The sequence below is a fragment of the Hoplias malabaricus genome, chromosome 13, assembly GCF_029633855.1.
Source record: "Hoplias malabaricus isolate fHopMal1 chromosome 13, fHopMal1.hap1, whole genome shotgun sequence".
Classification (NCBI taxonomy): domain Eukaryota; kingdom Metazoa; phylum Chordata; class Actinopteri; order Characiformes; family Erythrinidae; genus Hoplias; species Hoplias malabaricus.
Window position 1 is genome coordinate 26369327 of NC_089812.1, and position 15640 is coordinate 26384966.

Genomic DNA, 15640 nt, shown 5'->3' on the forward strand with positions numbered 1-15640 from the left:
AACCATTCAAGGCTTTACAAACCATGGATATCTTATACAAGACTGGGGTAATGTTCCCATTTTGCCAGGTTATGAACTAGTTGTATGAATGAAATGCTTCATTAATTCCATAGGAAAAAGTGCAATACAGTAATCCTGTCTAGAGGTGACAGAGGCATGAATGAACCTTTCCAAATTTGAGGCGTTAACAAACAGTTTTAGTTTTGAGATCATTTTAAGCTGGAAAAATACAAGCCTTGTCTACTGCATTTATTTGCTTGTTGAATATTAATTGATAGTCAAGAATGACTCCAAGGAGCATAAGCACTGAGAGACAACAAAGCAATTTGATTATTCATCTCTTGTGAATTGCTTTTTACAGAAACCATGTAAGAATAATAATAAAATGTTTCATAAATAGTTTCCTACATTCTGAGGGCACAAAAAACTGATTGTTCCTCATTATTGTGTTTTGCTGAGGCAGGCTTATACTGCACAGATTATGCATGTCCTAAACCAATGTCCTAAAAAAAAACAAATATGATTCAGATCAAGGGCAAGGTAAATTAATACACAAATGCAATTTAGCCCACATCTGATTATTTGCCTCACCATACTGGTCACATAACTGTAAACAAACCCCTCCACTCTGAATAACCCTAGTCTGAATCTCAAGGGATTTTGACTAAGATGCTGCTGTTGAGTGTTCATCTATTTAGCCATTGTCAAAAGCCATGTTAAGGGTCACAGAGCTTGAAGGTGCTCCTTTAGATTCCAAAAAGTAAATTTTGTGACAGACAGAAAGAACTTTAAAGAAACAATCAGTCAACTTTGCCACCAATATACATTCATTCATTAATTCTTTGTAATCACTTTTCCAATTCTGGGTCACGATGGGTCTGGAGCCTATCCGGAATCACTGGGCGCAAGACAGGAATTTACCCTGGAGGGGGCGCCAGTCCTTCGCAGGGCGAAACACCCTCACACATTTACTCACACTCTCGCACTTATGGACACTTATGAGAAGCCAATCCACCTATCAACCACCAATATTAGAAAGCTTTATTTGGAAATAGCTTTATTTAAAAAAATATATTATATTTATAGCTTTATTTTATGGAAAATTAAGAGTCTGAATGTACCAGTTTATGCTCCATAGAAAAGGCCGCACAGATCATTCATTCATTATCTGTAACCGCTTATACAATTCAGGGTCGCGGGGGGTCCAGAGCCTACCTGGAATCATTGGGCACACACTTATGGACACTTTTGATTCGCCAATCCACCTACCAATGTGTATTTTTGGACTGTGGGAGGAAACTGGAGCAAACCCACGTGGACACAGGGAGAACACACCAACTCCTCACAGACAGTCACCCAGAGCAGGAATCGAACCCACAACCTCCAGGTCCCTGGAGCTGTGTGACTGCGACACTACCTGCTGCGCAATTTGATTCCAATTTGATGGCTATATCAAAACATGGCTGACTGATCCTTTGAATAATGCCCTGCTTCATCCCCCCCCCCTTTCTTTCCATTCTTCTTTCCTAACACGTATTTAATTTCAGTGACATAAGATTAATTTGCTGAAAGTTGACTTCCATACAGAACATAATTATTTATGTCTTAATTCCAATCTCATTTTTATAACTTGCCCTCTATACTTTTTTTCAAGAAAAATGACAGGAATCTCTCAAGATGCAAGAAATCATCAAAGTCCAGCACTGTGAAGATCCTATTACTGATCTGACACAGTGTCAAGAGAGTCTCTCTGAAATATCAGTTTTCAATTAGACCTTCCAAGGGGAGGATTTTCAGGTACCTTAAGCTTCCTGTATCCAAACAGCATGGGATTCATGCATAGTTAACAGGTGATGACTCACTGTTTGTGTTATTATTCAGTATACCATCTTGAAACACCACAGTCGAGAGAGAGAGAGAGAGAGAGAGAGATAGCTAACTATTAAATGCCCCCTGTTAACAATTAGCATTGTTAACAGACTTGTTTTATCATTAATCAGTATCTTAAAGACTATTCCTCTGTATGATACAAATGTCAACAGGATCTCAACAGAACTCATCCTTACCCAGTAAACATTTAGCCGTTGATTCAACGTTGAAATAACGTAATGACTGCCGTCTAATCAACGTTCTCTTGAGGTTGAAAATGAAAGTTGAAAAGACGTCCAAATACAGACATTGAAACGACGACTATTAGACGTATTTTGGACGTCCATTGACGTTATTAATTGGTCCCGAAATAAATTACTTGTATAAAACGCATTTTGGACGTCCACTGACGTTATCGATTGGTCATCACTTAACTAACTTATTAAGATGGATTTTGGACGTCCATTGACGTTTAAATTATGTCCTTGACGGACAGACAACTTTTAGACCTATTTTGAACGTCCAGGGTCGTTCCGTGTTTACTGGGTATCTTAACCACACACACTACCCAAAGGAGCGGCAATGTCCCTTAGAGCTTCTTCTCAGTGTTTTTTCTTAATGTTTTTATGGAGACTCTCTACTTGGGTCTTGCAGCCTCTGTTTCTTCCTCATGCATTTATTTACTCATTTTCAGCTTTGGTGTTTTTAACAGCTTTTCCCTCGTATTCTCAGGCTGTATACCTTCAGGTTTTTGTATAAGATTTTATCTAGCTAACTCATGAATCCTGCTTTGTGGAACAGTCCCCTTGTTTCAGCGAGTTTCAAAGCGTTTTTCAAGCTAAACTTATGTGTTTTTCGGAACTATCGGTGGCTGTTGAGTATGGATGTCTGGTCAATCCCCGTGCAGGGGCTTGTCGGAAAACGGGTAGGGTAAAGAGTCGTCTACCCGCTCCGTGGCTCGTTCCTGACACCTGCTGGAACCAGAGAGAGAGCGAAGTTCACTTCTGGTTCAGCAATTTTATCATCGCGCGCACACGCACGCGCGCCCGTTCCCGGAGACCTCTGCGCCGTCTCCGCCTCGTGCGCTATTGAGGGGCTTTGTTCCGCGAGCCAAAACCCGTCGGAAATAAAATGGACAGATATAGGTAAGAACTATAAAAGTTATTTGTGAAATTTACTTTTCTGAATTTAGACGGACATTTAAGATGGTGTTATTATAGACCTGGAAGTTTATAGAATTTAAACACAGTTGTGGTCAAATCTGTGTTGATTCTGTGAACTTTTTCCATTGTGTTACATTTGAAGTGTTTTCAAATATAGGGTTAACGTACTTTCAAATTGCCTGCGTCGGATATGATACTGGAATAAAGGCCAGGACCGTAAATGTCGTTAAAACTTATTCCACAGAAAGTTTTTTCAGAGGCTTTCTGCCTGTCTCAGAGTGTCTGTCCCTACTGTTATTATAGCACCGCCACTTTTCACTTTTTGTCCCATGTTAAATTGAGTGTTTTTCATCAAATCAAATGTATTTATATAGCGCCTTTTACAACTGACGTTGTCACAAAGAAGCTTCACATAGCCTAGTTTTGTGATGTTGCTGAATATCAACTGCAGTTGAAAAAGTACCTAATATTATGTGGTGGAAATAAAAAAAAAAGACCACCTACAGTCAAAAACAAGTGTTTAACTTTGTTGTCATCTCCTTGTGGTGTTGTTTATACTCTAGAAGATGTATCGTGAGTGGAATAAGCATCCAGCATCACAACTGAACATTTCCACTTTGAAACAGCTGTTTTCAGTAAACAGTCTCAAGGCTGGACTCAGACAGCTAGGGTTTCGTATGTCATAAACCTAAGGGAAGGATCCCATTAAGGTGAAGATGAGGGGTGGAGGGGTGAGTGTAAATACTAGAGGCAGGGATTCATATTCAAATCTGCACGTACTAAACAAAAGCACAGTTGCAGAGTTACATCATTAATTAATTTTGGAGGTGAAATCTTATAATGTTTTTATGTAGCAAAACATAACTTTTACAAGACACTGCTTCCTGTCAGAACAGATTCCTTATTTAACTAAACTTACTCCTAACTCCTAAAAATCACCCTGCCAAATTATGAGATGAATGTTTTTGAAAATTGTGCTCATCAAGAATTTACATCTATCCAGAACAGCTGGTATTTACGAACTGTGTCACAAACTTAAGAATGGAAATGTGAAGTTCTCTTCAGACAGTGACAGTGTACTGTGTTCTGTGTGTACTGTGTAATAGAAGAATAAAAAATAATGCTTTTATTGCCATTGCACAGCAGTTCATCAAAACTCTGAGACTCCACACTTAAGCTATCTGTGATTGTAAACACACACACACACACACACATTAGGGGCAGGAGCATTGGAGCATTTGTCGGCCACCTCAGCACTTGAGGTGCATTTGGGGGTTCGGCCCTGGATGTCGAGGGAGGAGACATCCCCCTGCTTTCCCCCTTCCCACTCTTCTTTTCCGCTAGTACGGGGATCAAATGTCAGTTTTCGGTCTGCTATTGCCTGGTTTTGTTGAAGTTATTGTGTTATCGAGCTGAAAGTGCAAACACTGCCTCCATTTGCCCTAATGCATTTGTGATTTATGCTCAGAGTGAACTCAAATCCCATCCCGTTTCCTTGTTTCAGTGTAAACAGAAGTGTCAGGGTTATTCAGTGGTCACTTTATCTTTCTTAAAAATACATTTTGTATACATTATGCCCTTGTGAGACTATCTTTAAGCTATCTTGTGTATGAGAAGCTACATGCTGGTATGTGCTTCTGCACAAAGGCTTTTGATATTTACTCAGACTTAGTAGATAATCAGGAATTAGTGCTTAGTGTTTAAAGGGCAGTAGACATTTTTCCGCTACGAGATCTCTGCAGGTTGCATTCCCTATATTGTGTATAATAGATGTTCTTGCTTTGTGAGGTAAATTGATACCATTAAAAGATGAGACTTACTTTTTTGCCTCAAAATGCATCTAAGGAAGCTTTGGAAATTAAACCCTGGAAACTAGCGTGGCTGTAAAAAGCGATTTATTCGTTATTCGTGTTATTTGGATCACACTGTATGTGCTGTTTGTACATACGTAACATAGGCGCTTTAGTGAGCTAAAACTTTTAAGTAATGTCTATTTATTTTTATTTAATTATTTATTTATGCACTTTTTCGCACTAGTGTTCTTATGTCTGGAGGAAAGCTCCTGTAGGAGAAAGGTTTCAGAGTTCGGTCCTGTGCTGTAGGATTACTTTAAGTCCCTGTTATGCAACAAATGAAAATTTTTGTACAGAAGTGTTCATTTGTGTTTACATGCTTGTATAGTTCTTAGGCCAGTGTCACAGGAATGAGCATCTAACTGAGGTCCTGGAGGCTCTTAACACTTCAGAAATAGTGATTTTCCATTTCATATCATGTGATTCAACTGAACATCTTGCTAATAATAAGCTTGAATACTAAGCTTGGCATGTACTTCAATCCTTTAGGATTGAAGTCATGCAGAGACAGAGAGAGAGAGAGAGAGAGAGAGAGAGAGAGAGAGAGAGAGAGAGAGAGAGAGAGAGAGAGAGGCCATTGAAAGGCCATTCATGTATGATTTCATAATGATTTTTTTTTTTTACTTGTTTTCTGATAGTCTCACAATTGAAAACACTGTCAGTTGGGAAAACAAGGCACCTCGACAAATCCTAATATATCCTAAAATGCCTGCACAGTGTTAGGTATCTTGCCCAAGGACCCTTAGTGTGATTGGAGAGACCCAGACAAAGAGGAGGGACTATTCAAAAGTATCTGCACTATGTACCCTTTAAATACAGACTATGTACTGTATATGATATACTCAGAAGCATGCTGTGTCATATTTATACAAATATATGACCCCAAATGAACATGAAGCTGTGTTTAAAGTTTAAAGAAACTCTGTAATCTAAAGGTTGTTTACTAGTAAGAACCTTATATCTGAGTCAAGAAGCATTTAGAAGACGTTATTTTTATGACCATAGTGATGTGAGCTGAGAGCTCCTGGTCTAATATGGCCAGAGTAGCTTGAATAAATCTGGTTAAAGATTTATAACCTCCAAAACAGTTTCAGACAATCATCAGCATAAGTGTATCATTTTTGATATGCTATAATTTTGTGGCTCATGGAGAACAGGCATCAGAGGCCAGAAATCATTCAGACTGAATTATTTTAATTATGCATGGTGAATTAAATAAGGTCCGTCTCTCTGCAGAGAGCAAAGTATATAATAGGAGCCAATTATCTGTTGAACAAATAATTTTTCACTTCATAATGACTCCTTTCTTTGACCTCATGCACTTTGTAAAACTGATAATGATCAAATACATGTGTATGACTAAATGTTTTTGAAAGTGTAGCAGCCAAACACAACACACATTCACATTATACAGTACTGACAGTGATGCGCACACACACACACACTAACACCAAGAGGAAATATAATAATTGACTAAGCTCTGGGTAAAAGGTCTGCTAGGTGTGGTCCTTATAGGCACAAAACACACACACACACACACTCACCAGTTGTCTACCCTTCAAACATAATGTACACACACAAATACATTCATTCATTCATTATCTGTAACCGCTTATCCAATTCAGGGTCGCGGTGGGTCCAGAGCCTACCTGGAAGCATTGGCGCAAGGCGGGAATACACCCTGGAGGGGGCCACACAAATACATACTTATATATTTCTTGTTTTTATGACTCAGTAAGGACACACAGATCTTTAAGGGTCTCTAAAGAGATATGCATATGTAATGTAGGGGGAGAAGAAGAAAAAGCCCCCTACCATCACCACCAAAGGCTTTGGAGTGGTTGGTATAATGTAGTCAGTAATACTGCTGCGCTCCTCACTGCAGACTTGGGGATTGATATTCTGTTCTGGCAGCAACATCACACCACACCAGTCCTTGGGCAAAACTCCTTATGCTGCTTTCAACTACCTCTGTAAGTTGATTAAAACTGTAAGTCAGTCTGTCAAATCTCCTAAGTGTACATTTAAAACAAATTAGATGAGGCTCTCAAGCAGTATTGATTGCCACACTCATTTCTAATTTAGCACATAATTAAAAGAAAATTTGACTTATAAAAAAAAGTGTTACCATAATGAGACTATTCTTCTGCTGTGTGCTGTTCATTACTGTTATTAGAGTCCATTTTGTTTAATTAGGTTTGAGTATTGTCTTTATTGCTTTCAAATTTTGTTTTATCAGAACACACGCATGTCAGCTCCTAACCAGGAACCTATCAATGTGTGTGTGTGTGTGTGTGTGTGTGTGTGTGTGTCAGCAAACCCTGACATTTCAGCAAGGAATTTCATGTTCCGCCTGTTGGTTATGCAGCGCGCATGCAGACATGTCTTACGTGACCTGGGTTTTACTGAGATAAAATGATTTTAATAGATCTGTGTATCACAGACAATAGAAACAGAAAGTATCTGCTTATGAAACAGAAGAAATAACCTCCTCTATCTCATAGAGGATATCTAGATATGAATATGGAGTATTCACACATTTATGAGCCATGCTTTCGGTATATGTCCAAAGAATGTTGTTTTCTCCCTGGTTCCAACGTAACAGAGTGGCCAACTGGAAGCCCATAACTCAGTGGTCATCAAAGAGATCTTCTTCTATAATCTTTCTGGTGCCTGTCAGTGGCAGTGTTGTCTTTTGCCTCGCCAGTTCGATCCAGGTGGAGATTGACTGTTGGTGCAGCGGATGAATGTCTGGTTCCATTTCATTTGTAAATTTTTATAAAATCAGTTTTCACACAAAGCTATAGCATAACGTTGATTGTTTTAATGTTCATTCATTAATTATCTGTAACCGTTTATCCAGTTCAGAGTCGTGGTGGGTCCAGAGCCTACCTGGAATGATTGTGCACAAGGCAGGAACACACCCTGTAGGGGACACCAGTCCTTCACAGGGCAACACACACTCACACATTGACTCACACACTCACACCTACGGATACTTTTGACTCGCCAATCCACCTACCAGCTTTTGGTTTTGGCCATAGGAGGAAACCGGAGCACCCGGAGGAAACCCACATGGAGAGTCAACTGGAACGGGACTTGAACCCACAACCTCCAGGTCCCTGGAGCTGTGTGACTGCAACCCTACCTGCTGCGCCACAGTGCCATCCCTGTTTTAATGTTGAAGCACTGAAACACACCATATTAGAAAAAATGACCATCATCCTTTACCACCAAGTTTAATACCTCTTTAATCTTACAGTCAACAGAAAACTACTACATAAAAACTTGGTGGAATTCCAAAAAATTGTTCTTATTATAAGTATAGAAATTATACTTATTATAATTATTATTATAATTATTTTAATTCTCCCCAGTTGAATCAATGTCCATTCTACCCACAATCTAATCTCAATTCTCTTGGGTATGAGCACTTGGCTAATGTATCTTTTCTAACTGTTGCTCATTCGTCATTACTGGACATCTAAGCACAGTTGGAGGGGAACTGCCCCCTTCTATTATGTTAGATCACAAACACTTGTTTTGGATATCACTGACTGAATTTAGACAAAGGACCATTCCCACCGATAGAGTAAGGTCAGTTTTGCATTCTTGCACTTCTTGAATTCAGTCTTGAATGGCTTGGCATCACTAGAGATCAAAATCAAAATCTCTTGTAAAGAAGGCTAAAAGTCATCTAATTTTTAATCATTCTGAAGTGCTGTTGAAATTGTTGTATATCAGTGGTCTATAGTGTGATGGCCTAATTGTATTGAGATGGTGCTGTGTCCTTTTCACTGACCTTGTTAACAGCCATTGAGTAATCTTACATTGATTCAGTTCCTCCAGAAGCATCTTGACCTTTTTACAGAAGGAAAACAAGTAAATTATGAAAGAGAGTTCCCAGAATGTCAACAGCAGTGTTCACGGCAACAAATAAGGTTTTGATTCTTTTAAATGGAAATCTTTTTTAAAATTTCACCTCTTCTGTTACCTCAGATGAACTTTAAGGTTTGGACAGCAGACTTACCTCAAAGCCTCTGAGCGATACCCACTGCCCCGACCCTGCGCCGGTCCCATTGCCATGGAGACAGTGGTAATAGTAGCCATTGGAGTCCTCGCCACCATCTTCCTGGCCTCATTCGTAGCACTGGTGGTGGTGTGCCGCCACCGTTACTGCCACCCTCCCGACCTGCTGCTCCACCCAGACTCAAAGTAAGCTCTCCATTTCATGACGTAGCACAAAATGACATCACTCTAGATTGGCATTTGCAGCCATTCTAAAGACTATCCCAGTAAACAAGGAACGTCCCTGGACGTTCAAAATAGGTCTAAAAGTAGTCTCTCCATCAAGGACATATTTTAAACGTCAATGGATGTCCAAAATCCATCTTTATATGTTAGTTAAGTGGTGACCAATCGATAACGTCAGTGGACGTCCAAAATGGGTTTTATACAAGTAATTTATTTTGGGACCAATTAATAACGTCAATGGACGTCCAAAATACGTCTAATAGTCGTCTTTTTTTAAATGTCTGTGTTTGGACGTCTTTTCAACTTTCATTTTCAACCTTAAGAGAACGTTGATTAGACGGCAGTCATTACGTTATTTCAACGTTGAATCAACAGCTAAATGTTTACTGGGATGTTTCTTAAGTTCTGTCCATTTTCAAAGATAACACAAACCACATGAGAAAATCTGTTTCAGATACTTTAAAAACTTCAGACGTTGCCTAAAACATTGCAAAGACTTTCTCCTGTATTGTCACTTTCATCCCTGTGTCTTTCACGCAGGCCCACAGTGGACCTGATAGGAGCGATGGAAACTCAGAGTGAGCCATCAGAACTGGAGCTGGACGATGTGGTTATTACTAACCCTCACATAGAGGCCATACTGGAGAATGAGGAATGGATCGAGGATGCCTCGTAGGTCCCCTGCACCATATCCATCTCCAGAACCATAATGATACTTATCATTAATATCACCATGTTTTTGAACATCTAACACTCACTCTTTTCTTATTTTCTCAGTGGTTTAGTGTCTCATTGTATCTCCATTCTGAAGGTAATTTTTTTTCATGCTTCTCCAATGTGCTACTCTAGAGCCTATGGTAATCATGCATGATAAGCCCTTTGCAAAAAATGCCTTGTTACTGATTGATTTATTCAAATAATGGACATCGTTTGAATACAGATATGCCACACTCTGACGGAGAAACTTGTTGCTATGACAATGGGCTCCGGAGCAAAGGTGAAAGCTCCTGCCAGCCTCAGTGATATCATCACAGTGGCCAAACGTATAAGCCCACGGTAAATACACAAAAACAGAGCCCATCACACTGTGGTTGTTTTAGTACTACATTTGTCGTAGCCATAGCCCACATACTTCAGGGTGGGCCATTTATATGGATACACCTTAATAAAATGGGAATGGTTGGTGATATTAACTTCCTGTTTGTGGCACATTAGTATATGGGAGGGGGGAAACTTTTCAAGATGGGTGGTGACCATGGTGGCCATTTGAAGTCGGCCATTTTGGATCCAACTTTTGTTTTTTCAATGGGAAGAGGGTCATGTGACACATCAAACTTATTGAGAATTTCACAAGAAAAACAACGGTGTGCTTGGTTTTAACGTCACTTTATTCTTTGGGTTATTTACAAGTTTCTGACCACTTATAAAATGTGTTCAAAGTGCTGCCCATTGTGTTGGATTGTCAACGCAACCCTCTTCTCCCGCTCTTCGCAGACTGATAGCAACACCACAGGAGAAATGCTAGCACAGGCTTCCAGTATCCATAGTTTCAGGTGCTGCACATCTCATATCTTCACATCATAGAAATTGCCTTCAGATGACCCCAAAGATAAAAGTTTAAGGGGTCAGATCGGGAGACCATAGGGATCATTCAACTGGCCCACGATGACAAATCCACTTTCCAGGAAACTGTTCATCGAGGAATGCTCAGACATGACACCCATAATGTGGTGGTGCACCATCTTGCTGGAAAAACTCAGGGAACGTGCCAGCTTCAATGCATAAAGAGGAAAACACATCATCATGTAGGAATTTCACATATCCAGTGGCCTTGAGGTTTCCATTGATGAAGAATGGCCCGACTATCTTTGTACACCATATACCACACCATACCATCAAGACGTGCAGCATCTGAAACTACGGATACTGGAAGCCTGTGCTAGCATTTCTCCTGCAGTGTGTGAAGAGTGGGAGAAGAGGGTTGCATTGCGCACCATTGTTTGGCCACCAAGGTCACCACCCATCTTGAAAAGTTTCCCCCCTCCCATATACTAATGTACCACAAACAGGAAGTTAATATCACCAACCATTCCCATTTTATTAAGGTGTATCCATATAAATGGCCCACCCTGTATATTGACATCTTTAGTAGAACCATTGGTAAAAGTGAGCAAGGCGTGTTTATTACTAAATCATGACTGTCCAATGAAAAGCACGCAGACAAAAAACCTTCTTAATTGTCAGTGGACGTCAGTATAAAACAATTATATTCCAAGTAATCTATTGGTTCATTCCCCATGAAATTTTCACAGTGTGAAGAACACCAGCTGTGTTAAAATGAAAATTGACCAAAATGTACAGATTTTTCATTGGACGGCGAAAAAATATCAGCACTCATTCATTTTAAACTTTATGTACATACCTTTTGACACAACAGCACTGAGTCTTATTATGTATTGAGTCATTGAGTGTTATTGTGTAGTTTGTCTGAGTGAAATGGAGGAAAGAAGCATGCATAAGTATCTGAGGTATTTTTAAGGTATACTTTTATAAATTAAGGTATACTTTTTTACTATATATAAAATATAATATCATTTCAACTTTAATTTCTCACAGGGTAGATGACGTTGTTCGTTCAATGTATCCACCACTGGATCCCATTCTCCTTGATGCCAGGTATCAGCTTTCTCCTTACCAGTAACATAGTCTATTAGCCAGAAGATTTAGCTTATTATATTTTGTCTTTTTCTGGAGTTATAAGACTACTGTAGCAAATGGAAGCTTACAAACCACTACGAGGAACCGACAATAACATATAGTTAAACTTGCATTTGTGGTTTCTGACACTGTATATGGATTTTTACCTGTTATTCATTTAAATGAACCAAAGTACATTTCATAGATGAAAACAAAAGCAACAGCCATTGTGACACCTGATTTTTCCATTTTCATAAGACTGTGGTGTAGACTCTCAGAAACCACAATAACAAATGTATTTAAGATTAACTCAGTGTTGTTTGAAAACAATAATAATTTAAGAATGTTACCATTACCTACTACTAGTTTTATACTAGACATAAATGACAGAATATTTTGCCAAAAAATCATCTCAAATTTTGAGTGATACCTTACTGTGTTTGTTCAAAAGGCTACATCTGATAATACAATTTTTTTCTGTAACTGCTTTACGCTGATCAGTGTCTGGGTGTGTCAGACCCTGACACAGTGGACAGGGCTCCAGGCCATCATCACCACACACTCAGCCAGTCACTCACACACACACCAGTGGGCAATGTCTTACATCTACTAAAACTACTTTGGCATGGCACCTACACCTGATGCCTTTTAATGAAACTTGCCACAAACATCCACAAAGGCTTCCAGAAACAACAGCTGCTTCCCTAGAGTCTTATGTAGCTTGCTAAAATAAGCTTTCATGTTTGTTCATGTAGATTTTTGTCAGTTATAATTAAAGGCTTATGAAGGTGTCATGTAGCCTTATGGATGAGCTCCTCGATTACCTATTTACAGATTTTGTCTTAAATGATCATTATCTAATATAACGTCTGACAGAGGAAGAAACTGTACTGCATAATATTCTGAGTTGAGAATGACTTTGCCATGTCCCTTCAGCTCAGTCTTTTATTCACTGCTTCTTCAGGGCCACTGCACTACTCCTGTCGGTCAGTCACTTGGTGCTGGTGACCCGAAACGCCTGTCACATGTCCGGTAGCATGGACTGGATCGATCAATCGCTGCATGCTGCTGAGGATCATATGGTTGTGCTGAGGGAGGCAGCTTTAGCTTCAGAGCCTGTGAGAAGTCTACCAGAAAGAGAGCAATCCATCTGAGGCATGTACACAAATGTCTGCTCAAGCAAACACCAAGGTGTGGACTAAAGCAAAGCTTGTAAAAAGCATTGCACATACAGTGGGCTCCAAAAGTCTGAGCAATGGAAATTTGAACATTTTTAACCATAGAATGAATATGAAAATCAATACCAACAATTATCCAATATTCTGCACTTTTTCTCGGTCACTGTTCAAATTTAAACAATTTTGTGATGAACATATTAAAGCCTTTGTACAAAAACGTTAAAGATATTATGAAAAAAAATAATGCCACAAGTTTGTGGACATACATTATGTTTATGCAAATACTTTTAATGAAATGAAGAGTATTTTGAATGGTGGTCTGTCACTCCAAAGGACCCAGTTCCCAAGCTTCACTCTCCAGTCTTTATAACCCTCTAGTTGACATCTGACATTGAGAATGGGGACATTAAGCCCATTTGCACCTGAGTGGTTGAATTTCATGCTTTCTATGGAGATACACACTGTGCAAACACAACCGTGTCCACAATAGGACACCCTGGAAGTACTTGAATTCACTAATTATAATGGGTATTTTTAAACTGTTAGACATAGAGCATATTTCACAATTAAACACCTTTTTTCACTCAAATTGTTTGCTAATAATTTAACTGGTAATGAAATTGTTGTTTAAAATTAGAAAAGCATTTTTTATTCCATCTCAGATTTTTGGGGCCCACTGTGTGCTTGGAAAACAATATTTTCCTTTTTACACATCTGTTACATTCTGTGTGATGGTTACAATCACACTCTACCCTAGAGTTTACTTATGCTGCCACTTTCGCCACTAGTGTAAATAAGCTGAAACAATCACACTTATATACAATCCTTATTTTATGAAATTCCATTATTAAATTCTGCATCTGTTTCTGCCTCTTTTATGTTATTTAAAGTGTATCTACTCAAGCACATGCTTATTTAAGTCTCCTAGTTCCTCCTATTTCCTGCTGCTTTTATTATTTTAGGTTGTAGGCCAGATACCACAAAGGCATAGTATGTCGATGCGCTCAGAAATGTCTCAAATCTGGATCATACATATTTGTATATGGTGAACACACACTATCCTTTATTTAGTGTAGTGGTTATGACTTTGTAATCATACTGTTGCTATAGGCAAATGGGTATGAAGGAAATAATGTTCAAACACCATCATTTTTCTCTACACACACACACACACACACACACACACACACACATACACACACACTCCTTCCTCTGTGGCTCATCTCACAGTGGTGGCTTATAATCCTGATCCTGAGTCACATGAAGTTTTAATCACCTCTAATTCTCACACTTGACCACGCTGATCCCCACCTCTGAAACACACACACACACACACACACACACAAAACACTATATTCCAAGCAAAACATCTTAGAAGGAATGCACCTACATTTTTCAGCCAATTAGTAGTATATGATCAATCATCTCAGATATAAGAACAGAATTCCTGCCAGACATGGTGCAACCCTGTCGTTAATAAAGGTTCATAAACCATACAAAACATTGTTTTTTATATATGTGTCCAAAACACACGCTGGTAGATGGATTGGCTGCTCTATATATGTGAATGTGTGAGTGTGTGTTGCCCTGCAAAGGACTGCCGTCCCCTCTAGGCCATGTTCCCGCCATCCACACAGTGATTCCGGGTAGGCTCCAGACCAACTGCGACCCTGAACTAGATAAGCGGTTACAGACAATGAATGAATGAATATTAAATGCAATATCAACAATTACTGTACACACAAATCACTGCCTCATGTCTCACACACAAACACGTGGCACTTATATCTAGTCTAAAGCACTTTGCCAGTTCAGAGTTAAGTATTATTGACCATAATGCATTTGTTGTGATGGATTTGTTTGATGTTTATGATAACTTTACTTTTCTTAAATACTAACAGAAAACACAAAGCTTTGGACACTGAAGCAGAGGCTCAGTGAAGCTGTTTTTCTCTTAGATTTGTTTGCTTGCTTAATTTTGATGTATATACCCATTGTTTTTCATTAAATTGTTTTGATCTTGGTTTTACATGAGCTTACAGATTTTTAATTAATGTTGTCTCGAAACTGAAACCAGAGTGCTTTGAACTGGTGTACGTATTAGTTCCCTATGTATGACATTCATTTTAACAAATCAAAAGGATTCTGAGTAAACAATAGTCAGCATGGACAATGAAAAGATGACATGTGAATCTTTTTTTTCTGTTATTATTTCTTCCTTTGTAGTTTTTATTTCCAGTGTGAGCTATGGCTGAAAGATTTATAAATTTAATATTGCAACTGCAAATTTCACATTGCAAGAGCAGCAACTTTAGTTATTATAGCCTTCATTACTGTATAATCTCTTTTAATTTACAGAAAAAAATCTGAATAATTAGCAATATTGTTCAGTATTCTTTCATAAGTCGCTCAGCCCTAGTGTTAGCTGATGCTCTCTTTCTGATTCATTGCTTTTTATTATTTCTTATTTCAAATGTAATGCTAAAATTAAAGTTTCATAGAGAAAAGGTTGTAGTCCAGTTTATTTTCATACATTCTGAAATTTAAGGATTTCAGTCCCATGTTCAGTAATATAACCACACGCCATTGCTTAATTCACGTTCGCCCTGTAGCTGGGGTGCATAGA

The 15640-nt window shown here is 38.8% G+C and overlaps 1 protein-coding gene across 1 annotated transcript; it reads left to right on the plus strand.

Moving 5' to 3' along the window:
• Positions 1–2915: 2915 nt before the first annotated feature.
• On the plus strand, positions 2916–15170 carry tmem98 (transmembrane protein 98). Its single transcript, XM_066642571.1, has 7 exons — positions 2916–3014; positions 8885–9100; positions 9680–9811; positions 9917–9950; positions 10080–10195; positions 11756–11815; positions 12801–15170. Exons 2-7 carry the CDS (start codon positions 8970–8972, stop codon positions 12988–12990), a joined length of 663 nt encoding a protein of 220 aa, XP_066498668.1. The 5' UTR covers positions 2916–3014; positions 8885–8969; the 3' UTR covers positions 12991–15170.
• Positions 15171–15640: the final 470 nt, after the last annotated feature.

Excerpts from the sequence above, each read along its gene's own strand:
- tmem98 (XM_066642571.1), top strand. The coding sequence starts at position 8,970 with ATGGAGACAGTGGTAATAGTAGCCATTGGAGTCCTCGCCACCATCTTC. Across the intron at positions 9,101-9,679 it reads CTGCTCCACCCAGACTCAAA|GCCCACAGTGGACCTGATAG; the intron begins GTAAGCTCTCCA and ends TCTTTCACGCAG. Across the intron at positions 9,812-9,916 it reads GAATGGATCGAGGATGCCTC|TGGTTTAGTGTCTCATTGTA; the intron begins GTAGGTCCCCTG and ends TTATTTTCTCAG.